Here is a 27,790-nt window from a genome sequence, read left to right as displayed (position 1 = left end):
AAAATAATGGAAGGAAGTCATAGAGAGACACATTTTAGCTTGATGAAATGGAAAATTAACAATTAGAGTTGCTGAAAGGACAGGTAGTAGGTTTTGCAGGTTCATGTAGAGGATAGAAGGCCTCTTGCCAGTGATACTGTAGTAGAAGAGAAAAGCTGACCTCCACTTGAACTCAAATTCTATGATTCTGAATACGACAAGACAGAGCTGTGTCTTTCCCCATCTGTCCTGGCCATTTAATGAGAAGAACTATCTAGAAAATATGGAATTAACATAAATTCATAGAAAAAAAACTAATACTTTCCAAACATAAGCTTTATTCCACTTGACACCATACAAAATATTAAACTTAAGAGAAAAATGAAAATGTGAACCTTCCTGAAATTAACGAAAAGCAACAGTTTAGACATGAATTCTTCTGCAATAACAAATACACAACAGGCACAAACTGTGCTACAGCAGGTCTAAAAGAAATTTCATACAGTCTTTTTTAAAAAGTTAAAAATTTTTAATTACTTTTTATATTTCAATTTACAACAACTGACCAATTTACAAATATTTACACAAAATTAAAAAAACCCAAAAACCTGTGGCCTATTTTAGCAGCTATTTTAGCAGTCACCACTATTTTCTTTACGTGGAAAGGAAACTTTTTTTTTTTAAAAAAGGGTACCTGATCTACTCTTTACAAATATTAAGCATCTACATGTATTCATTTTATGATGGATCGCTTAAAGTACAGTTACTTACTGTCTAAAAATTCCAGTTTTGATTACGACCCTGAACTTTAGTACTCGGAAAAATCCTGACACAACTAGGATATAATCTCAAATATGAGAAAGGTCTCTGTTGTTTCATGTCATGGGGAGAATAAAAATTCAAAAATGAGGAGAGGAAAAGAGTTCATCGCACTGAGCTATCATAAACACTGAGAGACATTCCCGTGTGTCAACATTTCAGTAGATTCTTCCAAAGAATCCATCAACCTGGGTACAACGTTCACAGGACTATGGTGCAAAATGTATTATTGTTTCAACATGAAAATTTTTTTCCAACAGTAACCCAAACGTACTCTCCTGTCCTATGCCCCATCTACCTTAGAAATTTAAACAAAAAAATTATGGCAACTTTTTCATTTTGCTTCAACTTTCATTTTGCTACTGAAGATCTGGACAATGAAGTAGTAACTGAGCGTTGTTAAACTTTGAGCATATTGATCACACCTTTCCCATAAATTAACAAAGAATCCTGTATTAATATGGTATAATTACGTTTTGATCCTTCTGAAGCCCTTTTAATTGCTCTGACCACCTTCATAAATACAGTTAATTTTGTATTCTGAAACTTATGGCACAACAGCCTCTACTGTAAGTCAACAATGTATACATACATTTTTAGAAATGCATTTTTAAACTAAAGTTTATAGTAGCAAATGCTTTAATAAAATATGCAATCTTTTATACAAATATTTTTAACAAAATCTGAAAAAGAAAACATTTAATTAACCACAATGGAGGGAACAAAATGCATTGAGGTGTTAATAATGTCATTTATTTCTGAGAAGCAATTAGGAATGAATTAGAAGCCAGTTATCTGTTCTGCATAGTAGCTCTTAAAGGTAGTATACTGTTCAAGTCTCTCTTGCTTTTCAATCTGTGCCATGACTGGGAGAGAGAAAGAAAAAAAAAAGCATTCTTAAAAATCGACATTTGCTTTATTATATCTTCATTAACTTTCAAAGAAACAGGTAATATTTAAATTTTCACCTGATTTAGTTCAATTAAAAAATAGTGTTCTTTTTTATAATTCTTCACTTCACTAGCTATTTAATTTCACTTCTCCAACAGGTAAGAGAACCAGAGCACTGCTACAATGGTAACACCCCCCCCCATCCTGTGACTGGCAGCTCAAAGGCACTATTCACAAAAGAGAGTCAACAACAATTCTTATATGGGGGTCCTTTCAGGCTTACTCAGCATCAGGTATTTAGCAAAGGCTAAAGCTCTTTCTGCTGTGTTCTGATTTTAATCAGTGAACTTCATGATTAGTAGCATTACCTCTACAAAAAGCTCGACAGTGATCAAATCAGCTAACTTTGTTTCACAAATTAATCTTTATAAGCAAATGCTTAAATGCTACTCTAAGCATACTTATTTTACCCGAACCTCTATGCCTCAACAGTCGGCGTCTTCAGAAAATGTGAACAAATTTATCATTATTCACTTAGGGGCCAGTTTTCCCAGATTAGCCAGTTCAGTTGGTACTCAAGTCTCTCCCACTTGGTAGAAACTGCCAAGGTCTGCCCACTGCTGGCACAGTCTTCAAATACCCAGGACACCTTCGGGGAATTTTAAAACTTTCAAAGAGTTATGTCTACTTAGAAGTGAAAGTAACGTGTGTTTTCAAACACCTCTCAAACACAGCATTTCACTTGACTCTCACAATAACCCTTGAAGGCAGGCTGGGCAGGAAACAGAAGAAACTAATGATCAATCTGGACAGCAAAATGTCCTTCCTCCTCTCCTCTTGGTAGACAGGTCATGGACTGAGAGGGCAGAAGGAGGAAGTGACAGGTTATCAGACATAGCCTAAGTATTAATTTATTTTGTTTACTTCACCTTCCTTGATGAAAAGGAAGGTTCCATGGCAGATGAAAGAGCATTACTGCGAAGTTATGGAAAAGTTTTTAAAAAAGGATAAAACTTTTAAAATGGGGAAACTGAGGCTAAGAAAAGTTAAATGGTTTGCAGACTTTACAAGGTGCGTAGATAACCTCAAAACTTCCAGCATTATTTCTATTATGTGTGCTAGCCACACGTTTACTTTTGTTCTGAGTGGCAAATCAGGGAAAGACCAAAACACAAGGGCACTTGTAGTTATCTCAAAAACAATTTCCATTCTCTATTCTTTTATGATCCTAAAGGACCCTCACAGTTTAACTAGTTTACTCTTTGCCCTCCCAGGACAATACCTTACCCCTAATATAAACTAAGCAAATGTTTGCTGAATTTAAATGAAACCGCAACTTTTATTTTGTTGTGCTTCTTTTTTTTTTAATTTCCCAAATATACCATACCAGACTTTTAGACTATGACATTAGGAAGAAGGGAGAGATTTCTGGCAAAAGAAACCGTCTTGGGCACATAAATACAGGGCCAAAGAGAGTAAGTAAAAGCTGACCGTTCTACTTCTCTTCTTGCTTAGTGTGGTTCACACACAGGTAGAAGAGATGCAGTCCTTCTAAGTCAGATTATCTACAATAAAACTCCCAGAAACCAGTGGGAAGTATTCCAAAGAATACTTTAACTCTTGAGAGGTTGCAGCAGATATTTCCAAAGTATAAATTACTGTGCAGATTTACATGGGCCCACACTTCCATGGACATCTCTATTTGATTCCAAGTAATAAATGTTTCTATTGTATAAGAATTCAGGGTACACTTTAAGAGATTATAAAAAGTAGTGGGTTATAGTAAACATTTTTTTCCTCTACCAAATATTATTTGGTCACTTCTGGAACTCAACTAAACCTAAGAAAATAAAACCTTCAATTGTGAAGCACTGATTTACCTTTAGAAATTCATCCTTGATCATGTCAAACTTCTGCTTTTCATGCACAGCTCTGGCTGTATTTGTTCCATCAAAAGGTTCTGGAATGTTAGATGCACACAGTAAGAATTTGTTAAAACTATTGCTCATATAAAATTTTACTGTTCATATCTTTATGTCTATGATATCCAATGTGGAAAACATAAAGTAGAAAAGTCCAGCAGTTAGATGGATTTCCAAGGCCAAAGCCTAGGTGGGAAGTAAAGATAGATTTGGAGATCAGAAGCACTAATGGGACAGCTGAAGTTGTGAATGTGGAAGAGTAAACCTTTGTAAGTTAGAATGGAGAAAGAAGAGGAAACAAAATCTAGTTGAAGGAGCAAGCAACTCCGTAACAACTCTAAGCAGAGACTAAAGGAAAAAATGATTTTCCAAAAAGACTACATGAATATTAAGAAGAAATGAAGTAAAAGATCAAAAAATGAAATAAAAAAGCTCAAAGAAAGAAATGGAAGGAAAATAGTTTATAAGAGAAAGTGGTAAATCTTGCCCAAGAAACAAAGTTCCTGAAAACATGAACAGACCAACTGGAAACCATTAATTCCATGAAATAGCAAGCAATATTAGGACAAAATTAAAAGACTGAAAAAAACAAAAAAATTTAAGCTCTTGGACAATCAGAAACAACTGACTTGGAAAACTAGTCAAAAAGAGATAGTTTAAGAATCATTGAACTTCCTGAAAACTATGGTCAAAGAGAAAAAAAAAGCCTAAGTACTATGCCATAAAAGAAAACTTTTCAGTTCTCTCAGAATCAGAGAGCAAAGCAAAGATAGGAAAAATCCAACTATCATCTCCTGAAAGGAATCTCAAGTAAAAGGTCTTATGAATGTCACAGCTAAAATTCAAGCTTTCAGCATCAAAGAGAAAAGACTCCAAATAGAAATGAAGAGAGTTCAGAGACCAAGGAACCATGGTTGGGATCACATAAGATCTTATGGCTTCTACTATAAAACAGGATAACTCAGGATACAATATTTCAAAAGGCAAAATAGATATAGGCTTATAATAAAAAATAGCATTCTCCGCACAGCTGAACATAAACCTACAAGGGAAAAACAATGAATCTTCAGTGGCAAAGAGGAATTTCAAATATTGTAGATGAAAATACCAGAACTAAGAAGGAGTTTACAAACAGAAAGGCAAACTGATTTAAACAACCAGAAAGAGCTATATGGTGATGCAGTGCTAACAACCTAATAGAGAGAAAATAAACAAGTATCCCTTTACAATCTTTGCCTTCAAAAGGCATTAAAGAGTTAAATAAGAAGAAGAGAGGTTACAGGGTGAACTGGTTTTCAGTTCTGAGGGACTGAAGAGAAGAGAACAAAGGAAGAATATACACTTGTGTGGGAAGCAGGACGAAGAGAGTTCTGGGATGCTTTGAAAAGGGTATCCAAAAACATGGAAGTGGAAAGAGTTAATGGGCATTAGATAAGCCTCTATGTAAGATACAAAAAAGAGGGCTGAACATACCCTTATTGGTGTAGAAATATATCAAATACAACAGAAAAATAAGCAAACATGGGGGAAAGGTTAAAAGCAGCAAAATATGAAGAGAGAAGAGCTGCCAGCAAGCAAACGTCCTGAGCCTGAGGAGGGATCTGAAGGTGGGGGTGGGGCAAGAAAAGCAAGAACCAGGATTGAAGTGTCTGCGTTAGCTCACCTCTGACAACTGGGGAATGGCTGAACAAACTGGTATATGAATATAATGTAATGCAGCACTATTGTTCTACAAGAGATGATCAGGAACTGACACTGATGTTGGCAGAGCCAGGAAAATAAATTACATATGAACAGCAACAGGAAAAGCCATTTTGACGCATTTAAGAGCTCTAATCAAAGCAATGACAAACCAAGTCTTCATAAGACTTAGGATAAAACATCGTCACCTACCTCCTAACAGAGAAATTACGGACAAAGGTACAGAGACACATATTTCCAGATACAGAGAATACATAGGATTCTTTCTGCTTGGCTATGCTTACTGGTTAAAAGGGGTTTCCCCAACTGCTTCTCTCAGTTTTTAAATGAGGGAAAGGAGGAGTTGTCAAGGGGTCAGCAATATTGATGTGAAGAAAGGGGTGAGGGCTGAACACTGATAATTTTTTTTAATGCATGGCAGATAGCAGAAGGAATTTCAGAATGAAGCACAGACCAGCAGGCCAATTTTTAAAGTAACATGTGGAATATTCACATGTATGTGTGTGTATGTACGTATACACACACTCATGTACACATATATATACATATACAGAAAGAGCATATATAAGCAATATGGTATTCAAATCAATGGTTGCATAGAGAATTCTCTTGTGCTTGGCTGTATTTATGGAAATGTTCTTTGCTGGCACTTGGAATGAAAAAAATCAGGACAAAAAAACCCCACTGGACATGGTAAATCACTGGTGACCTGTTAGGTTATAGTAAAGCGAAAAGGGTTAAGGTCATACAAGGGTAAAGCATGGCTGGGGAGGAAATAGAGTAGGTCTCAACTACTCATTTGAAAAGTTTACTGTTGAAGTAAAAGAGATAACAGCTGGTAGGCACTAGAGTCAACTGAAAATTTTTCCAGGATATCAATGAATGTTTGAAATCAGAGGGGAAAAAGGGAGGGAGAAACTGAAGGGAATATGGTACTAGAGGAAGTAAGAAGGCATGAGAGTAAGAGCACTGGTGGAAATGTTAACCTTAGAAAGGCAGACACAATTTCCTTAGATGGTTGTTGTCCTTCACCTTCAAAGAGGACCAAAATGACATCACCATGATAAAGTGAAATTTCAGTGTCCGACTGTAGCTAATCAGACCAATACGAGCTCGGAATGCTCTACCACAGGTTGGGCACAGATAGTCTGTGTGAATACTTGGGGTGGACATCCCAAATTTGGGCATCTTGTGTTTCCTTTGTGCTGTCTCAATTCTGTTTTATTCAAAGAGCACAGCACCTTTCCTTATATGGGCACGCGATGCTGAGCAGACCTGTGGCAGTGTCTTCCATGTTGCACAGTCAAATCCTTGAGAATGTCCTTGTATCACTTCTTCTGGAAACCATGTGATTTCTCCATAAAACAGTCTTTTTGGCAATCATACATTTTGCATTTGACAACATGGCCAGCCCAACGGAGTTGCGCTCTCTGAAGCATAGTTTGAACACTTGGCAGTTCAGCTCAACAAGGACTTCAGTGTCTGGTACCTTATCCTGCCAGGTGATCCTCAGAATCTTCCTAAGAAAATTCAAATGGAAGCAATTCAGTTTCTTGGCATGGCACTGGTAGACTGTCCATGGTTCATAAGCATATAACAATGAGATCAGCACAATGGCCCTGTAGACCTTGCGTTTGGTAGTCAGTCTAATATCTCTTCTCTCCCAAATTTTTCTTCAGAGCCTCCCAAACACTGAGCTAGCTCTGGTAATGCGTGCATCAACCTCACTGTCAATGTGTACATCCCTGGAAAGTACACTACCAAGGGAAGTGAACTTATCCACAGCAATCAAAACTTCTCCATTTGCTGTAATCGATGGTTCCACGTATGGATGGTGTGGTGGTGGCTGATGGAGCACCTATGTTTTCTTGGTGTTAATTATTGGGCCAAAACTAGCACAGGCAGCAGAGAATTGATCCACACTTTGTTGCATCTCAGCTTCAGAGGCTGCATTGAGTGCACAATCATCTGCAAAAAAAATCATGCACCAGCACTCCCTTCACTTTGGTCTTAGCTTGTAGCCTTTTCAAACTGAAGAACTTACCATTAGTACAGTAGTTGACCTTGATGCCATGTTCATCCTCATTGAAAACATTCGTCAACATGGCTGAAAACATCATGCTAAAAAGCAAGGAAGCAAGGACACAGCCCTGTTTCACCTTACTGGTGACTAGAAAGGCACAAGAGCATTGTCCATTATCCAGAACCTGGGCAAACATGCCATCATGAAATTGACATACAATACTGATGAACTTCTCCGGGCAATCAAATTTTGACATAATTTTCCATAAGCCCTCAACGACTAACAGTGTCAAAGGCCTTGGTCAGATCTACAAACATTGCATACAGACCTCTGTTCTGCTCCTGGCATTTCTCCTGGGGTTGTCAGGCAGCAAACACTGTATTGACTGTTCCTCAGCCCTTTCTGAAGCCACATTGGCTCTCAGGTATATGCCCATCTTCCAGGTGAAAGATCAGCCTATTGAGGAGGACTCTAACAAGAACTATGCCAGCAATGACTAAGAGAGAGACCCCCCTGTGACTGTCAGAGGACAATCTATTCCCTTTACCCTTACAGAGATGGACAATGGAGGCATCCTTGAACTTCTGGGGGATAACTTCCTCTTGCCATATAACCTGGAAAATTTCAGTTAGCTTTTGTATGAGCAATGGTCCCCTTACCTTGTAAATCTCAGCTGGAATAGAATTAGATAAGAGGATAACAGGAGAGGTATAGAAAGAAACTTTTCTTCGGGATGTAAAATAATGGCCCACATTACTGCCTCAGGTTCAAAAGTTATAGGCTGGAATAAGATTACATTCCTGACTAAAGTAGGATTTCCTTTCCAAAGGTGAGATAAATGGATGAGCATCAGTCTTGGTAACAGAAAGAGGCACAGCAACTTTTATGGGTTAACAAGAATAAGGGATAGGTTAGTGAAAGGAGATATGTACTTGAAAGCTTGGCTGTATTTGCATTTTAATAAAAAATTGAGATGTTTAGGCTTAAAACTTTTAATACTCCTCAAAATGTATTGCCCAGATTATAGATAACAAAATGTAGTTATGGAGGGAAGGGAAAGGAGAGGAGCTTGGGGAGAGTAGAAAAAGAGGGAGAGTGTCAAGAGGATGGGACAACAATGAACTAGGCCCAGAAATGAATAGGAAGAGATCGTCTGGGAAACATATCATATTTCCAATGATTTGCAAGTTGCTTGAGGCCACAAAAATCAGTCTTTTTAACATCAATGTTTTCTTTATGATGCTATATGGCTGAATAAAAATAATAATTCATAAATTTAAGGTTTACAAAGTACAAAGGTACTTGCAAAACCCACATGAGGTAGGCATTCTTATATCTATCTTATAAACAGGAAACAGAAGCTCAGGAAAGTTAAAATTATTTTTTCCAGCATCATAAAGCTAGTACATACCAGTGTCAGAATTCAAATTCAAGGTTCTCCTAAACACTAATTTAATACTTTGCTACCTCTCAAAACTTCAGGTCACAAAGTAAAACAATCAAGGATGCATATCATCAGAAAAGCTGGTAGTCTGGTCATAAAGCAAAAGTGAAGAAATAACAGTGAAAATGTGCTTCACTGATATCCACAGAAAATTAAAAGAAGCAGATGAAGTTCTTTCATAAGTTGGGAGGAGTCCCTAAAAAGGACAAGAATCACACAGGGTGACAGGATTTAGATAGCTTACATTTTGTAAGATGTCATGGAATCATGGAAGTACTGAAGTATTGTTTCCTTCAAACCTGTGTATTTCTTTAATAGTTCCTCGTAGTGAAAATCTAACCCTGTCTCTCTACTAGCAGAGATACCACTAGATATAAGTGGAGAAGGTGGAACACATCTAATTCAGCGAGTTCATCCATTCCCACGGCTTCAGCTATTAGCCAATTGTGTCCAAGGCTCCCCCCAATCTCCGTTCCTGGCTTTCATTTGCACTCCAAGTCAAAGGATATTTCATTTAGATGCCTTAGTGTCCTTTCAAACTCTTCTTTAGAATACACTAAAGCTTAGTGTAGAAATGAAATGCAGCCATTTGCAACTATTAATGTTAAAGGTAAAAAAGACAAACCACAGGGGCAGGGAAGTATTACAGACTTGGCAGAAACTGCCAAAGGAGGGCAATTGGGCATAGTGCTAAGTATTATAATGAAAAAAGACAGGGTACATCCGAGAAGAGCAGAAAGTCCATGAAACAGACAGCTTATAGAATGTGACTAGAAAGTTTTGTTCAGGAGCTTCCAGAAAATTAACCACTGGTATACACCAGGCATTCTGGCACAGCAGTGAGCTCTAATAGCAATAAGAAAAGATGTGAGAACAAAGCAATGAGCTACAACGATGACAGATGATAATGGAAATTTGTGCGTGACTTTCAGAGAGTGCAGTGTGGTTGTGGCTTTGCCACTGTTGGACAGAAAACCTAGCTTGTTTTTTCTATCAGGAAAGAGTGAAAGAAACTCAGATCCCCAGATTATTAAGGAGAACAAAGTGTTGCTTTAAAAAAACATTAAAGTAAGGAAAACAAGGAAGAAAGAATCTGAAGAGACCGAAGGGCTTCTAGAACTGTGTCAGGAGGTGAAGGGCAAAAAAAGAGGGCACAGAGAAGGAGCAGCAGAGGAAGGTTCTCCGTCTAAGAAGACCCAGGCTTAAAGGAGAAGGCAGGTTATCTTGCTCCAAGAAATGATGATGAGAAGAGGGCAGATTCTTAAAACTACAATACAACGAGCTTGACTTCAACTCTTGGCGAAAATCTACCCAAAAAATTATTAAAGGGGTAGACCATGACTTTAACAATCTGAAAAAGGTGGTAAAACCTGTGATTCTATGATCTGTGGAAGAATCTTCAAATGAAGATTAAAGATAACATCAGAGGTGAATGTGGTTATCCTTCTCACAGTAACCTTCTGCACAAGATGGATTTGATAATACAACTAGGGTCATTTGATAATACAACTAGGTTGATTTGGAAATAGTAAGACGTATTCAAAGAGAAATAATTTATGACAATGACAATCTGGGAGGAGGCTTCTAAGACAGTGCCCCAGGAGACTGTCCTTAGGGTTATGCTACTCAATAGTTATATCAATTATTTGGATAGGGACAGACGGCAAACTTACCAAAATTGCAGATGGGACAAAGCTGGAGGGAAATCACTAATATATTGCAGAAAAGAGACAGGATCCAAAAAGATGATGAAGGCTAGGATAGATCAAATCTATTAAGATGCAATTTAATACCAATAAGTATAAGCTCCTATACTTGTAACAAAATAATCAACTGCAAAATTCAACTCTCATTGTGCTCCCAGCTCACTAAGAATCCAGACTTTATCAGCTGTTGTCTAGCCACAAAGCCCTTCTCCTACACTTTTGCAGCTGACTATTCCGTTACAAGATGACAAGCTGATGTCACTATAGGCATCATGAATAGAGAGTTCAGAATGAGGAAGGTGAGAGCCCTGTCAAGTTAGGCCACATCTGGAATAAAGATTATGTTCAGTTCTGAGTACAACATTGTAAAAACATTTCGACCAACTACAGCAGACATAATGGAAGTAGAAAAAGATGAAAAGACCTGTAAAAGGTGTAATGTGGAAGAGGGATGAGATTTATCTTGTTAGGCTTTAGAGGACAGGATTATCCAGGGGCAATAAAAGGTTTTATAGAAGGAGAGACTTCAGATTTACATAAGGAAAAGCTTCCTAACAATTAAGAGCTGTCTAAAAGCAAAATAAGCAGCCTCAGGAAGTAGTGGGCTTCTCATCACTAAGGATTAATCAAACAGAGGCTGGATGACCATTTGTCAGGCATATTATACAGAGAAATTCCTACTTGAGTATGCACTGAACTAGATAATGTCTGAGTTCTGTTTCCAATCCCAAGATTCTGTGAAGATAAACAGTAAGATTGTGGTGGGTCAATGGTCCTGAACGGCCGGCACCAGGGAACAAGCAATATCACTCCTTTGCTCTTAGAGAAATAGGAAGTAGCAGAGATACAAAGGAAACAAGGTAGAACTCATAAAAGGTACATATTTTTAACACCAGCAAATTCTACTCTTTATGATGACAAGTACTTCTTCAGTGAAAAGACAAGGTGCATGTGTTACAATCAAGGATCAGAGTCAAGCTGACATTTGGGCACAATCGTCAACTGCCGTTTTCTAGCTCTGAGGCAGAGGCACGTTTTTGGCAGCTCCTCTTCCCTCTCTAAGAAGCCATGGGAAAAGAAGTCCAGTTACTTGAAGTTGAAAGGGGGGAAGTTCAGAAGACTGACAGACAGAGAGATGAACATACACATATTGATAATGTGTGAGTGGATAAGATCCAACTCCGAATGAAATGCTAGGGCAGCTCTAACACAAACAGTCCTTTGGACCCTGATAAAGGAGCCATGAATCAGTATTCTCGTGATTTTAAATATATATGTTTCTTAAAAAGAAGCAGAGTTTTAATTATTCAGATTTAAACATTCATTTAGAAGACTGGCCAATGAAAAACTAATTTGTGCTTAAAATGGAACAAGGAAATGGATAATGATACTTGTTTAATCCAAGTGCATGACAAAAATATTACAAAGAAGTACTGCATTTAAATGGTGAATAGAGAAAATTCTCCAAAACAATCACAAAATATATTTGAATTCCTACCCTACAAACATGTAGGATGGTATACTGGAGGATATACTCTAACTCCATCCTCAGAGATCTAGACTGAACTGTTTTAAGTTCTTCTCATACTTTTATGTACTTTTGGTACATAGACTGACTCTATATTGAATACTAAAATTTAGTGGCTATCAAAACCATAATTCCAGTATAACACGAGTTTATTTTAATGAAATCATAAACCCAATTTTTATCTTAAAAAAATCTAAATAAATGTGACATCATACATTCCAGGGTTATGTTCTAAATGGAAAGAAATATTATAGGCACATAAACATATCAATAGTAATTTCAAACACTGCTTTTGTATTTCACAGCTTAAAAGACTATTATTTGAGACTTTTTTTGTATTTTTTAACAGGAAAATATAGTTTGCCATAAAAGATCAAATTTTATCAGGTTTGATACTTTAAAGAAACCAATATTTAAGAGATAAAACGTGCTCACTTTCTATTTTTAACTACTTCAGTTAAAAAAGTCAAAAGGTTTAATATTTTCTATAAACATTTATTAAGCAACCACTAGAGAACCATAGCAGTAGGCCAGGTGCCTCCCTGAATAACTTATATACAGATAATTTTTTAATGATTATCCAATTATTTCAACAAATCTAGCCTAAATTCTTACTAAATTCTAGCTGCCATAAATTCATGACAAAATACTGAAATTTTAGAAAGAAACACTTGCCTATCATTCGAAGGCACCTAAAAAACATCATGGAGGTGAATAAGTGCTTGGCCAGGTGGACCGGCAGATGGTACAGAGAGTTCCTCAGAGCATCCAGCCTAAACCTCTCACACAATCCAGGGTATATCTTTGCCCTGGAAACCAAAGAAGCAGGCACTTGCAGCTACTTCCTCAGCATTACTTGAGTTCCCAGCTTTATTCTAGAAGCTTTAAATAGTTTTGCCTAACTGGGGACAAGGACAGGAAAGAAGCCAATGCTCTAGAGTTCCCACAAAGGATGAGGTAATGGGGATTGACTATTGTCCCTTAATCTGTCTTGATAAAAAGACAAGTAAGAAGTTACATTATACCTTTTGCTTAAATTCTATTATTTAAAACATGCATGTCCCTTGTTATTTTATTTTATATTGTTTATTCCAGTAAGAGATCTGATGCAACCATTACATGTCTTTAACTACAAATACCTGTACAGAAACGGAAATTAGCATGTGTGTAGACAACTTACCTTTTAAATGCACACGTACATGAAGGATTTATTATTATTTGACTGTAGAGGATGCAGAGTTTGAGAATATTTACAACTTAAGTCTATGGCCTTTAAACCCACTAAACCTTTAATCCTCAGTTTTCTCATCTGTAAAATTAGGATAACTATTGCACTTACCTTACAGGGATGTTATAATAATCAAGTGAGAAAATGTATGTAATTCTCCTTACAAACCTCAAAGTAATATGCAAGTATCTATAATAATTACTGTTGTTATTTTTATCAGACAACTTGTATGGAGTCACCTGGCTGGTGTCAGAGATATGAATTAAACCTAGGTCTTCCTAACTCGAGACCTGAACCTTTTCCACTGTCATGACATCTCTAATTATCTTTTAAATACTGCCTCATGTTTGTTTTAAAATTACTTTCTATTTTCAAAATCATTTCAAAAACATTTAACTTTATCTAAATGTTTTTGAGGAGGACATAACATATTCAAGTTTGCTTTAAATAAACAGAAATTCTACAGTGAGCTAATGCTTGTTACTTTAGGCATACTATAACCACCTAACTCTAATCCATGCATGACTACATGGAGTGTTTACATTTAGGTGTCACTTTTATAGAGTATCACACACAATCCTTACAATATTCCTAAATAAGGAAGATTGTATGTAAGGAACACTATCATCTCCATTTTAAAGATCACAGGATTTAGAGTCTAAAGGGATTTCAAGGTTCATCTACTACACTTCCCCCTATTTAACCGATGAGGAAATGAAAGCTCAGAGAACATGACTTGCCCCAAGTCACACCCAGCGTGAGCAAAAGAGCTGGGAATCAAACCCCTGGGCCAGTGTTACGCCCACTCTTATCGTGCTTCCTGACCAGCAAACTCCCTTTCTTTGTAATTCAAAAAGGTAACTTGATAGCAATGAAATTACAAGGACAGAGCACCGTAACAACTGATGAGCTTTATTCGGAATTTGAAACTGTAACGAAGCACAATCTGATTTACCAAAGAGTTCGTGAATATTTTACACCTAAAATAAAGTATAACATTTACATATTTTTATATCTAAATAGCCTAAAAAGCTATAGGAAAAACATTAAAGTATAAGGACCTTATACTTTTTATCAATAGTATGACTAACCAGGAAGTGCTTCAAATTGCCCCAAAAAGTGAAAGACTAAAGAGTAAGTGAAAACTGCATCATTTTTCCCCACTAAAGCAGATCATCTTTGACTAGTGCTTCATAGCTATGTGACTCTGGGTAGTTCACTTAACTTCTCAATGACCTAGGCTAATCTCGGAGACTATAACTGCAGGGTAGGCTTCAATTTTCATTGGTACAGAGTTTTCTTACCATGAGAGCTCCCTGTATTTTTTAAATCAGAGAGTCTAAACCCTTTCCCCCGCTAAAAATATAAATTTAGAAATAATTTCATGATAAAATATTGTTATCCCCTCAGGTGACCCTGAAAGAAAAGGAAAAAAGGCCTAAAATGTGAAATTCATCACAAATAACTATAATCACAAACCACATGATCGAACCAATTGACGCAGTAACACCCAAGAATGAGAAATAATTATAAGAATGGGTAAAAAAAACTTACCTTCTACACAGATGAACTTATTTCTCCACTCAACACCATCAGGTCTTGGAAGGGCTTTGGCTTCACGAACTGAAATCATTTTATTGTTCCAGCTAAGAGAAGAAAAATAATTTTTGTTAATCAAGTGAAATTTTTTTTCAAGTAAAAACATTCTCTTCCTCACATCTGATGCCTCAGTGACGTGCAAGTGACTCTAGGCTCTCAAAGGCTATGACAGCAAAGTGGAAGTTCTAGCAGTTTCTACCAAGTTGGGAAGGTTTCAAGTACAGTCCCAGCAATAAACTATTATTATTCCTTTCTTATTATTCCTTTCTAAGGATCAGCCTAACTAATCAACAGGAGGAGGCTGGACATCTGGATTATGAGTTCTTTGGCCACGGCAACCCACTGAAAAATTAAAAGCAGAAAATGACCATCAGTCCCATGTGGCACCATTTCTGTTTCTGCAGAGAGAATGGCAAAGAAAGGCAGAAAAGGGTGCTAAAAATTACATAGGATTTAGACCATTCTTAAACAGTGAATTAAACTCTTGGTACTTTAAATGTGAGATCCCTGTCCAAAACTGAAGCATAACAATCTTGACATTGTTGCTATAAATGAAACCAGAAGACAAAATGGAAGTTGTGGTTTTAATGGAAGGATGCCTCCTTGGAGACATAAAAGAATTTTCAGCATCATTTTTACTATGGATATAAAAAATAACAAACATTTCTGAGGCTATCACATCAACTCATTCTTGAAGGGTTTTCAAAAAGACATCCATAATAACTGTAGTTTATGAGATTACTTCTATTTCACAGATAAGAAAAAAATTTCTATTTAAAAAAACTGCAATATGTGTATATTTTAATACTTGGTGATTTCAATACAAAGATGGGCATCGCAGAGAATAATTAAAAATAGGTTACAAATATGGTTCAATGGTAAGACATGAGGGAGGACAAAGGCTTGTAGAAGCCACAGGCCTACGTATCCTGAGTATTTTCTTAAAGAGAGATGAGAGGCACTGGTGAATAGCAAATAACATCACTAAATATGAGAACAATTACCTTCTAAAATACAGGAAACAACTCACTAAAGTGAGTCATTTTGAATTAGCTGTCTACATACAATCAAACTCATTAGGGCAAAGATGAACACAAATACCACATTAGAAGAAACAGCAAAGATAAAAAGATAAGACACATGACTAAGGCAGCTACAATCTAACCTACTTAAAAGAGTTACTAGGGACAGGATTGGGGATGGACTTGTGATTTCACTGCTGATGGCAAAATATTATACCAGCGTAGGTCAGAACCTTTATGCAACTTCTAGTCACAGACAGTTCCCCAGAGGACTGAGAAGTTAAGTGACTTGCCCATAAGATTATACACCCAATTTTATCAGAGGTAGAACTTGCATCACGGTAACTTTCTGGCTCTAAGTCCATCTCTCTGACCACTATAGCACATGAACTTAAACAACCTGCTAGGATAACAGAGCCAAGATGGTGGAGTAAAGGCAGCAACCCAGCTGGACTGTCCCAACATTTTCCTCAAACAACTTTTAAAAACTCTTCAAATTAAATTTTCCAGTGGAAAAACCAACAAAAGGTCAAAGTGAGATATTTTTCCAACCTAAGTCAACTTAGGAGGTCAGCAGGAGATCTATAACACCAGGGTGGGAGTCTAGCCCAAGTGCTTCCACAACACAAGGGTTGGCCCTGGTGACAGTCACACTAGCACCTGCAACAGTAGTGGCAGCAGCAGTAGCAGCTTCAGGAACTCTTAGTGGAGAGATGTTAAAGGTGTTAGACAACTGGTCAGAAAGAAAGTACAGGGGGCCAGCTACTGGTAAGTGGGTTCAGCAGGCACTGATTGGCAACTCTACCACCCAGAAATTATTCTGAGTCAAAGAGAAGAGCACATGAAGCAGGGTCCCTGGTTACAGTATCAAGACTAAGAGGAATGCTAGCACTTATGGCAGTAGAGAAGCAGGGCCCTTCCTGGGTAAAGACCAGAGCACAGAATAAGAAAGCAGTGACCACATCTCCCTCCAGATCACACCACACTGGAAGCACTGAAAAGTTTCAGAAGTAGTTCTGAAAACAACACCAGGAAAAAGCCTGAAGCTTAAGATAGTGCCTACCTCCCCCCAGGGGACCCGAGCCCAACCTGAACATAAGGGTCCAAGTCGAGTAACAGGCTGGAAACATGAACAAATAAACAACCAACCACAAAAACTCAACCATACAAAACCACGATGAGGACAGAGAAGACCAAGACAGCAATGTGAAAACAACTACAAGCAAAGCCACAAGGAAAAATACTAATTGGATCAAAGCCTCAAAAGAAATTCTAGAAGAGTAAAATGATGAAAGAAAACCTGGAAAAGAAATGAGCAGGATGCAAGAAAACTATGGAAAGAGCTTGGTAAAAGAGGCACAAAAATGCTGAAGAAAATAACCTTAAAAAATAGAACTGGCTTCATCAGATTTGGCTTAAGGAGGGAATAACATGCACAGTTTGGTATGAAAATCTATCTTACACCACAGAAAAGCAGGGGAAAAGGGGACAAGAGTTGTGGGGGGATGGTAGGAGGGAGGGCAGTGGGAGGAGGGGTAATTAGAAGTAAACACTTCTGAGGAGGGAGAGGGTCAAAAGAGAGAACAGAATAAATGGGGGGCAGAATAAGATGGAGGGAAATACAGTTAGTCTTTCACAACATGACTTTTATGGAAGTGTTTTGTATAACTACACATGTATAACATATATCAAACTGCCTGCCTCCTCAGTGGGTCTGGTGGGGAGGGAGGAAGGGAGAGAAGTAGGAATTCAGTTTTAAAAACAATTGTTTTTACATGCAACTGGGAAATAAGATATACAGGTAATGGGGTACAGAAATCTATCTTCTAGAAGAAAACAGAGGAGATAGGGATTAGGAAAGGGAACAGTATGATAGAAGGGAGGGCAGACTGGGGGAAAAGGTATTCAGAATGCATTCTGTCTTGGGGTGGGTGGAGGGGACAGATGAGGAGAAAAGTTGGAACTCAAAATCTTGTGGAAATGAATGTTGAAAACTAAAATAAATAAATTTTTAAAAAAGAAAAAATAGAATTGGCCTAATGGTAAAATATGCTCGAAAACTCCCTGAAGAATATTTCTTAAAAATCAGAATTGTGCAAGTGGAAGCTAACAATTCCATAAGACATCAAGAAACGATAAAATAAAGTCCAAAAAAAAAAATGTGAAATATCTTATCAGAAAAACAACTGACCTGGAAAATAAATCAAGGAAAGATACTTTAAGAATTACTAGACTACCTGAAAGCCATGATTAAAAAAAAAAGAGTTTAAATATCATATTTCAAAAAATTATCAAGGAAAAACTGCCCTGGTACTCTAGAACCAGAGGGTAAAACAGAAACTGAAAGAATCCACCCATCACCTCCTGAAAGAAATGCCAAAATGAACACTCTCGGGAATATTATAGCCAAATTCCAGAACTCCCAGATCAAGGAGAAAATATTTCAAGTAGCCAGAAAGAAAAAATTCAAATGTCATGGAGCCATAGTCAGGATCACATAAGATTTAGCAGGCTCCACGTTAAAAGTACAGAAGACATGGAATATGCTATTCCAGAAGGCAAAGGAGATAGAATTACAGCCTAAAATCCTCTATCCAGCAAAACTAAGTATAATCCTTCAGAGAAAAAACTGGTTATTTACTGAAATAGAGGAAGCATTCCTCATGAAAACACAAAAACAAAATAGAAAATCTGATTTTCAAACACAAGCCTCAAGAAAAGCATAAAAAAGACAAACATGAAAGAGCAATGAGAAGAGATTCCCTAAAGTTAACATTCCTATATGGAAAGATGACACCTGTAACTCCTAAGAACTTTATCATTATTAGGGCAGTTAGAAGAAATCTACATAGACAGAGGGTATAAGTGTGAGTCAAGGGGTGAGAAAGAGGGAAGTACTGGGAGAAGGAGCAAGGGAGAGGTGGAATGGGGAAATTTTCCTCATATGAAAAAGGCATGCAAGGAAGAGCTTTGATAGAAGAGGAGGAAATTGGGGGGGCAGGGATGGTGAGCAATGCTGAAAGAGGGAAGACTCAGTAGGGTATGGAAATCTATCTTATCCAATAAGGGAAGGGGAAAAGAAAGAAATATGGGGAGGAGGAGTGATAGAAGGGAGAGGAGATCATGGGGGGAGGTGGTCAGAAGCAAAACAGACTTTTGAGGAAGGACAGGATGGAGTAATCATAACAATATAACCCTAACTGCGAATGTGAATGGGATGACTTCAGACAGAAAAAGGAATTCCAAACCAGAACCTACCAATATGCTGTGCACAAGAGACACAACCTGAAACAGAAAGAGACACACAGGGATAAAATAATGGACTGGAACAGATTCTATGACACTTCAGCAGAAGTAAAAACGGCAGGGGTAGGAATAATGATCTCAGTCAAAGCAAAAGCAAAAACAGACCTAATTAAGAGAGAATCAGGGCAAGGACAAGATGCTAAAAGGTACTAAGACAATGAAGTAATATCAAAATAAATATTTTACAAAAATTTCCATGATAAAGACCTCATGTCTTAAACATACAGAGAACTGAGTCAAATTTATAAAAAAAATAAGAGTCATTTATCAATTGATAAATGGCCAAAGGATATGAACAGGTAATTTTCAAAAGTAGAAATCCAAGTATCTATTGCCATATGAAAAAAAGTTCTAAATCTTTACTGATTAGAGAAACCAAATTAAAACAACTCTGAAGTACTATTTTGCATCTGTCACAAATGACAAATGTTGGAAGGGATGAGGGAAAACAGGTACACTAAAATCCTGTAGGTGGCATTGTGAACTGGTCCAAACTTTCTGGTGGACAACATGCATACCTTTGGCCCAACAATACCATTACTAGGTCTGTACCCAAAAGAGACCAAAGAAATGGAAAAAGGAATTACATGTTCAAAAATATTTATAGCAGCTCTTTTCGTGGTGGCATAGAATTGGAAATTGAGGAGATGTTCATCAGCTGGTGAATGGCTGAACAAGTTGTGGCATATAATTGTGATAGAGTATTTCTGTACCATAAGAAATGACAAGGGTTGCTTTCAGAAAGAAACATAGTAAGGCCTATGTGAACTGATGCAAAACAAAGCAAGAAGAACCAGGAGACCACTGTGTACAATAAAAGCAACATTGTAACAAGATCAGAAAATGATCTGAGACAGTTCCAAAGGGTTCATGATGAAAAACTGTGATCCACCTCCACAGAAAGAAATGATGACCTCTGCAAACACAAGCTTTGTTTTTGAGGCTGCTGGGGGCTTTTTGCTTTCTTTTTTTGTGATATGGCTAATATGGGAATGTTTTGCATGATGTCCTATTTATATTTGATACCATTATATTCATATTTATAATTGATATCATTTTGCTTTGTCTTCTCAGTGGGCGGGAAAGGATGGGAGGGAGAGAATTTGCAACTCAATTTAAAAAGGAAATAATGCTTACTATAAACAATAAACTGAACTTGAATTTTTAAAATTAAAAAAAAACAAAACAAGTTGCTAATGCCTAAAAATAGCGTACAACGGAAAGAACAGACACTGACATAATCATTTCCTGAGGAAGTTTAATCAACGTAAATAAATTTCCTGAAAGAAAACCAAGCCTAGAACCGGACTCACCCCCAAATCACCCCAAATTCAGGAGGTGCAGCAGCCCAAGGAAACACTGCTTTAGAACGTAAACTAAAACATTCTGATCAGAATACTCCAATCAAAAGCCCTCATTTTGGAAATGAACATTAACTGAGGCTTTGTCAATTCTACCTCTACAATATTTGGCTTTTCTAGACCACTGATATCAGCCTTTAATGAACTCTTTCATGGACCTAGTAAAGGGAAGATGATTTTGAAAGTCTGAAAACTGCTGCATTTTTTGTGAAAGAATACCTTTTCCTTATCCTTCAACAAGGATACCCTCAATGGGTACACAGATTATACTTATAAACATGTGGTAAAATTGGGAAAGTAGGCATATGTGTTGATAGTTCTTATTCTGTGTGTGTGTGTAAGAGACAAAGAGGTCTGTTTTTTCCCCATTTGTATTGCTACCCTCCTCATTCAGATATCCTGAGAACTGATCACTCAATTCCATCAATTACATATTTTAATTTCCCAAGATGAGGCAGCTAGGTGACACAGTATACAGAACACTGGCCCTGCAGTCAGAAGGACCTGAGTTCAAATCCAGCCACAAACACTTATTATCTATATGACCCTGGGCAAGTCACTTAACTCTGGCTGCCTCAAGAAAAGAAAAATTTCGCAGGAGGGAAGAAAATGCTACAAAAATTCATGATACACATTAATTCCATTTTATATATTTCCTTTTAAAATGTTTTTGTACTCCTTATCTTTATTCAAATCACTAAAACATGAGACAGGATGCAAATATTCTCACCTTTTGGGGTTTAAAATGCAGTTAAGTCTCTTTAGGTCATGTCTTCCTAAAACTAACAAATTCTTCAACAAAACATACCAGCTACGGGGCTAGAACTTAACAAGCTACTGTGTCCTCAGCTAAAGAACATCGCCACAGGGGAACTTCTAGCTAATATTCTATAATTACTATGTATAATTCACCAATAAACTTTGAGAAGATGTTCTGAAAAGGAATGTACTTTTTAATATATGAAGGTAAGAATTCTTTGAACGAAAACAAAATCATTAATTGTATACATATATATACACACATACATATATGCACATACACATATATGCATGCATATAAATACACACAAGCTTCACCATTAACACTATACATGAATTAAATGAGTTAACTAGTACTATCTTTTTTTAAATAAATCTCTCTCCCTTCTGTCACAAATTCGCTCACATCATTTTTTCTACTTCAGATAATCAGAGCGCAACAGGCAGGACTCATAGTTCTTTCTGTACAGAACTAAACTCTGGTTCATTAGCAAGTATTTTTGGAAGACAATGAATATGTAAGAAGTGCTTAAACTAAGTATTATTACTAGAGAGAGCATTCTTCTCCCCTCTCTCTATCCCAGAAGGATTTTTTCAAAACAAAATTATATCAAAAGAATACTCTCTTCTCTAATTAGTAACCTATTCTTTTATGCACAAAAATGTCATTGTCTTTTGATGTCACTAAGGAACTGCAAAGCAGAATTCTACGTAATAAAACTACTTTTTAAAGAGTTATACTAAAAAAAAAACTGTAGTATTTTTGTTATTTATGAAATTCACTTTTTGAAGCAAATCAAAGTTGTTATGCTTGGGATAGCCACTGCCTATGGAAATATCCAAGTTTTTGTCTTTCTTTTAATTTCATAGTATAAAAACAAAAACAGGCTAATTTTGGAAATCAAAAAAGAACTAGACTGCAGCAAACAATATATTTTTATTGACTACAGAATGAAAAATATATTACACTTCTTTTAAAGTACGTCAGGGAGGGGACGGAGTCAAGATGGCGGAGTAGAAAGCCAGACCTGTAGAAGCTCCCCCACATATCCCATAAAATACCTGTAAAAAATGACTAAACAAATGTGAGAGCAGCAGAAATTACAGAACGACGGAGGGAATAGAGATTTCCAGCCCAGGACAGCCTGGAGGGCCGACAGGATAGGCTCTATTGCACTGGTATGGAGCAGAGGGCCACATGGCGTGGTGGGGACAGAACCCAGGGCGGGGTTCAGGGAGCCACTGGTGGCAGCAGTTCCCATTTTGCTTGGCCCACGGACACCACAGACACCTTCAAACAGTGAGAAAGCTCCTTTACCCAGAAGGGTACACAGTCTGGAACCAGGGCTGCTGCCACGGCAGAAGCATCTTCCATTTTTGGAGCCCTTTGCCTGGAGAACCTGCAGGAACTTGGCAGTTGATCTGAATCTCAGCCCTGAGTGGTGGCCCTGCCCCTACCTGAAGCTCCTGGGGGAACTGAACCACTAATCTGAATCTCAGGCCTGAGAGTGGCCCCAGGGTGAGGAGGAGCACTGGCATGGTAGAGCTGGAGGTGATTGTGGAGAGGAAATTCTACTCCCAGATCCTGGGCAGAAAAGTTTTTGGTTGTGCCCAGACCACAGCACAGGCCAGGAGAGGAGTAAACTCCTCTCCCTTGATTGTGCCACCTTGGAGGAATTGAGAACTTACAGAAACCCAGAGTATACCCTCCTCTTGACAAAGGACTCAAAAGTCAAGTAACTGGCTGGGAAAATGCCCAAAAAAGGGGGAAAAAAAAAAACACTATAGAAAGCTACTTTCTTGGTGAACAGGTATTTCCTTCTATCTTTTTGGAAGAGGAAGAAATATGCTTACCATCAGAGGAAGTCAAGGCTTCTGCACCTAAAACCTCCAAAACAAATATGCAATGGTCCTAGGCCATAGAAGAGCTCAAAAAGGATTTTGAAAATCAAGTAAGAGATGTGGATGAAAAATTGGAAAGAGAAATGAGAGCAATGCAAGAAAATCATGAAAAGCAAGTCAACAGCTTGTTAAAGGAGACCCAAAAAAATGCTGAAGAAAGTAACACATTTAACAATATGCTAACTCAACTGGAAAAAGAGCTCCAAAAAGCCAATGAGAAGAAGAATGCTTTAAAAAGCAGAATTAGCCAAATGGAAAAAGAGGTTCAAAAGCTCACTGAAGAAAATAGTACATTAAAAATTAGATGGAAGCCAATGACTTTATGACAAACCAAGAAATTACAAAACAAAACCAAAAACATGAAAAAATGGAAGATAATGTGAAATATCTCATTGGAAAAAACAACTGACCTGGAAAATAGATCCAGGAGAGACAATTTTAAAATTATGGGACTACCTGTAAGCCATGATCAAAAAATGAGCCTAGACATCATCTTTCATGAAATTATCAAGGAAAATTGCCCTGACATTCTAGAACCAGAGGGCAAAATAAATATTGAAAGAATCCACCAATCACCTCCTGAAAGAGATCCAAAAACAGAAACTCCTAGGACTATTGTGGCCAAATTCCAGGGTTCCCAGGTCAAGGAGAAAATATTGCAAGCAGCTAAAAAGAAACAATTCAAGTATTGTGGAAATACAATCAGGATAACACAAGATCTAGCAGCTTCTGCGTTAAGGGATCAAAGGGCTTGGAATAGGATATTCCAGAAGTCAAAGGAACTGGGATTAAAACCAAGAATCACCTACCCAGTAAAACTGAGTATAATATTTCAGGGGAAAAAATGGTCATTCAATGATACTGAGGACTTTCAAGCATTCATGATGAAAAGACCAGAACTGAACAGAAAATTTGACTTTCAAACACAAGAAGCAAGAGAAGCATGAAAAGGTAAACAGGAAAGAGAAATCATAAGGGACTTTCTAAAGTTGAACTGTTTACATTCCTACATGGAAAGATAATATTTATAACTCTTGAGACTTTTCTCAGTATTTGGGTAATTGGAGGGATTATACACACACATGTGTGTATGTGTGTGTGTGTGTTTGTGTGTGTGTGTGTCTGTGTGTATGGACACACAGCAGAGGGTGAGATGATTAAGAAGGGATGATATCTAAAAAAAATTAAGGGATGAGAGGGGAATATATTGGGAGCAGAAAGGGAGAAATGGAATGGGGAAATTATTTCTCATAAAAGAGGCAGGAATAAGCTTATTCAACTGAGGAGAAAAGGGAGGAGGTGAGAGGGAAAAAGTGAAGCTTACTCTCTTCACATTTGGCTCACTCAATTTGGTATGAAAATCTTTCTTACACTACAGGAAAGTAGGGGAGAAGGGGACAAGTGGGAGGGGATGACAGAAGGGAGGGTAAATGGGAGGAGTGAGTAATTAAAGTGAACACTTTTGGGGAAGGACAAGGTCAAATGAGAGAACAGAATAAATGGGGGGCAGGATAGGATGGAGAGAGATATAGTTAGTCTTACATATCATGACTATTATGGAAATCTATTGCTTGACTACACACATATAGCCTATACTGAATTGCTTGCTTTCTCAGTGGGGAGGGTGGGGAGGGAGGAAGGGAGAGAAGTTGGAACTCAAAGTTTTAGGAACAAATATTGAGAATTGTTATTGTATACAACTGGGAAATAAGAAATACAGGTAATGGGGTATAGAAATCTATCTTGTCCTACAAGAAAACAGAGAAGATGAGAATAAGGAAGGGAGGGGTGTGATAGAAGGGAGGGCATATTGAGGGAAGGGGTAATCAGAATGTAAGACGTTATGGGGTAGGGGGAGGGAAGAGATGAGGAGAAAATTTGGAACTCAAAACTTTGTGGAAATGAATGTTGAAAACTAAAAATAAATAAATAAATTGAAAAAATAAAGTATGTCATGGAAATGAAAATTAGACAAAATTCAATACTGTTTTATAAAGCACTCGTTTCTGAACCAATTACATGAAAACATTTTGTGAACAAATTTACAACATTCAATTTTACAAGAATTAATAAATGTAAAGTGTATGACTTACTCAAATTCTGTGGCATAATATTTGAGGAAGCCCAATAAGAGGTCCCCAAGAGCTGACCCATTTTTCGAGAGGTAAGGAGGAATAGTACATGGAGCTTGATGTACAAGATGCAGCTGCATAGAAGAACTAAAGGATTCCTATCAAAATGAAAAGGAAAAAGTACATAGCAATTTGTAAAACACATTCATGGACTTCATGTAATCTGATCTAAAGTATTTTGGAGAAAACATAGGTGATGTCTTATCTTTCATGTCTTATCTATGACCCCTTCTCTGCCACAAATAACATGGAATTTGGAGATCTGAGAAGGCATATTTCCAATTCAGTTTTTCACCAAGATTTTGGCAATCTTTGCACCCTAGGAAGTACCTTAAAAAAAAATGACATTCCAATTCCTGGCTTGGGAAACTATTTAAAAGAGTTATAAATTGAAAGGTAGGTACCATACTATAATAGGACCTACTAACACTGAAGGGTCTTTACCACTATATATGAATATGACTTCATTCACTTGTGAGGTTTACATAAAACATGTTTTGTTTCTGGTAAAGGTGATAAAAATGTGCTCTATTTGCTTTGAAATGTTCTATACATTCTATTCTAAGCCTTCTAAAAATAGTGTCCAGAATTCCTTAATTAACTTTAGATTCCCTTGTATCCCACATCACACTTTGGAAAATAAGTATTTTATAGTGTCACATACATGAGCTGTCCACACTACGCAGAGAGGACAGAAACATTCTTCTCACTAGGATGACAAGACTAAAATCGTAAGACAGCAGCATCAGAGTTTAAGTAAAATGTCCAAATTCTCTCTAGTAGATCAGTAAATCAGAAATCAAGATATCAACTCCAACTGAATAAGGCAAAGGAAGCACATTTAAAGTGAAATCTGAAATTCTAAAATGAAATGATAAAGGTTAAGTATATTTAGTGTGATGTCACACACAAAATAGGACCTCAAAACCTTTAATATGGAAAATTAAGGCACAATAAAATAAAGCACATACCTATAAGCATTACCAACCTCTAACTAATAAGAAGTTAACAAGTTTTCTTAAGGAAAAAGTTCCATATCAGTCATGACTTGTAACAGGAGGGAGGGAGGAAGGGCGAGAGGGAGGAAAAAAAAGGAAGGAAACAAGCATTCATTGAGCACCTATGTTACAGGCACCTTCCTAAATGTTTTACCTGTATTATCTCATTTGACCCTGACAATAACCCTGGGAGGTAGTTGCTGTTACTATCCCCATTTTACAGGTGAGGAAACTGAGGCAGAGGTGAAGTGATTTGTCCAGGGTCACAAGTAATAAAGTATCTGAGCCTGGGATTTGAATTCAAGTCTTCCTGACTCCAGGACCAGTGCTCTGCCCATTGCAAATGAGTCAGTCTCAGAGTAATAGTCTTTTTACAGTAAAAAAAAAAAAAAAAGTCTTTTGACATTTATTATGTGACCCTGGGAGAGTCACTCTCAGGGCCTCAGGTAAATCTTTAGTCTATATAAACGCTGGAGTAGGTACAGATCTGTATTGGTAGAGGAAATCTGCCCACTGGGAGTTTTTTATACCACTGAAATAACAGGTATAAATCCATTTAAAACTGATGCTAACTTGAGTCCATCAATATCAATAAACATAAAATCTTAAGATCTGAATACAAAGCTTAAACAAAAGACAAGAAATTGCAAGATAAGTTAGGAAGAACTATAATCTGTAACCTATTTAAATACCAAAAGACCTTGGGGGAATGATTTATTCAAGGTTCCTATTACAAAAGGATATTCAGGGACACTGCTTGTTTTCTTTGCTATAAAAGATTTGGATAAAAGTTTAAGAGTTACTAAGCCACAAGGTGTGAAGATCCAATAATCCCTTCTAAAATTCTGCCAGTTGTCAAAGTCAAGTTCACTGGTAGTTTAGTTTCTAGAATCTAATTTTTTCCTCTTAAAAAAAAACCTTTTCTTTTTAAAGTATTTTTCAGTTTTCCAGCATCTCTGCAGTTCTCAAGGGGCCCTCAAAGAATACTGCATTCAAACATTAAGGGCCTGTTTCCTGCAAAGTCCTGATAGAATTCTAATTATGATACAAAGACACATCTCTGTAAGATATGACCTTTCCTTTTTGTAGTCTAGTAAACGATTCTTCTGAGTCAGGTGAGAAAATCATTTAAAACAACTGTATGCCTTCCTGTATCATCCACCTCTTAACCATGCTTGCTCTAACCTGAAGAACATAACAGAGAAGGTGGAAATGGGGAAACTGAGTAACGGAGCTGCAAGTAGGGGGCATGTTCCTCCCTTGTTCTTTGTCCTCTAAACATACTCAAATAAGCGATTTTGGTTATCCTTAAGGATTTTAAAAAATAAAACCCAACTTAATCTGGGCTTTTCTCTTCCTCTTTTCACTGAACCATGTGACCTTTTTTGGAATAATTATGATTATATCCCTTTATTCTCACACTACTTAGTATTTAACTCCTTTTTCTTCATATATATGCACTTATTAGCA

At 37.1% G+C, this 27,790-nt stretch overlaps 1 protein-coding gene across 7 annotated transcripts in view; it reads right to left on the bottom strand.

The window, feature by feature from the left end:
• Positions 1-297: 297 nt before the first annotated feature.
• Positions 298-27,790, bottom strand: part of TENT2 (terminal nucleotidyltransferase 2) — an 82,991-nt gene continuing 55,498 nt past the window's right edge. For 6 of the 7 annotated variants that reach the window (XM_072606431.1, XM_072606433.1, XM_072606432.1 and 3 more), the window contains 4 exons: positions 25,284-25,420; positions 14,796-14,887; positions 3,570-3,649; positions 298-1,664 (listed from right to left, as the gene is read on the bottom strand). In XM_072606431.1, coding sequence (XP_072462532.1) covers positions 1,590-1,664; positions 3,570-3,649; positions 14,796-14,887; positions 25,284-25,420 — 384 coding nt within the window. In that variant the 3' untranslated portion in view covers positions 298-1,589. Of the gene's footprint in view, positions 1,665-3,569; positions 3,650-6,587; positions 6,833-14,795; positions 14,888-25,283; positions 25,421-27,790 lie in introns of those variants that run through there. The other variant, XR_011966531.1, reaches the window with a different exon arrangement.

The sequence above is a fragment of the Notamacropus eugenii genome, chromosome 4 (assembly GCF_028372415.1).
Source record: "Notamacropus eugenii isolate mMacEug1 chromosome 4, mMacEug1.pri_v2, whole genome shotgun sequence".
In the NCBI taxonomy this organism is placed as follows: domain Eukaryota; kingdom Metazoa; phylum Chordata; class Mammalia; order Diprotodontia; family Macropodidae; genus Notamacropus; species Notamacropus eugenii.
This window is presented reverse-complemented; position numbering and strand designations above follow the sequence as displayed.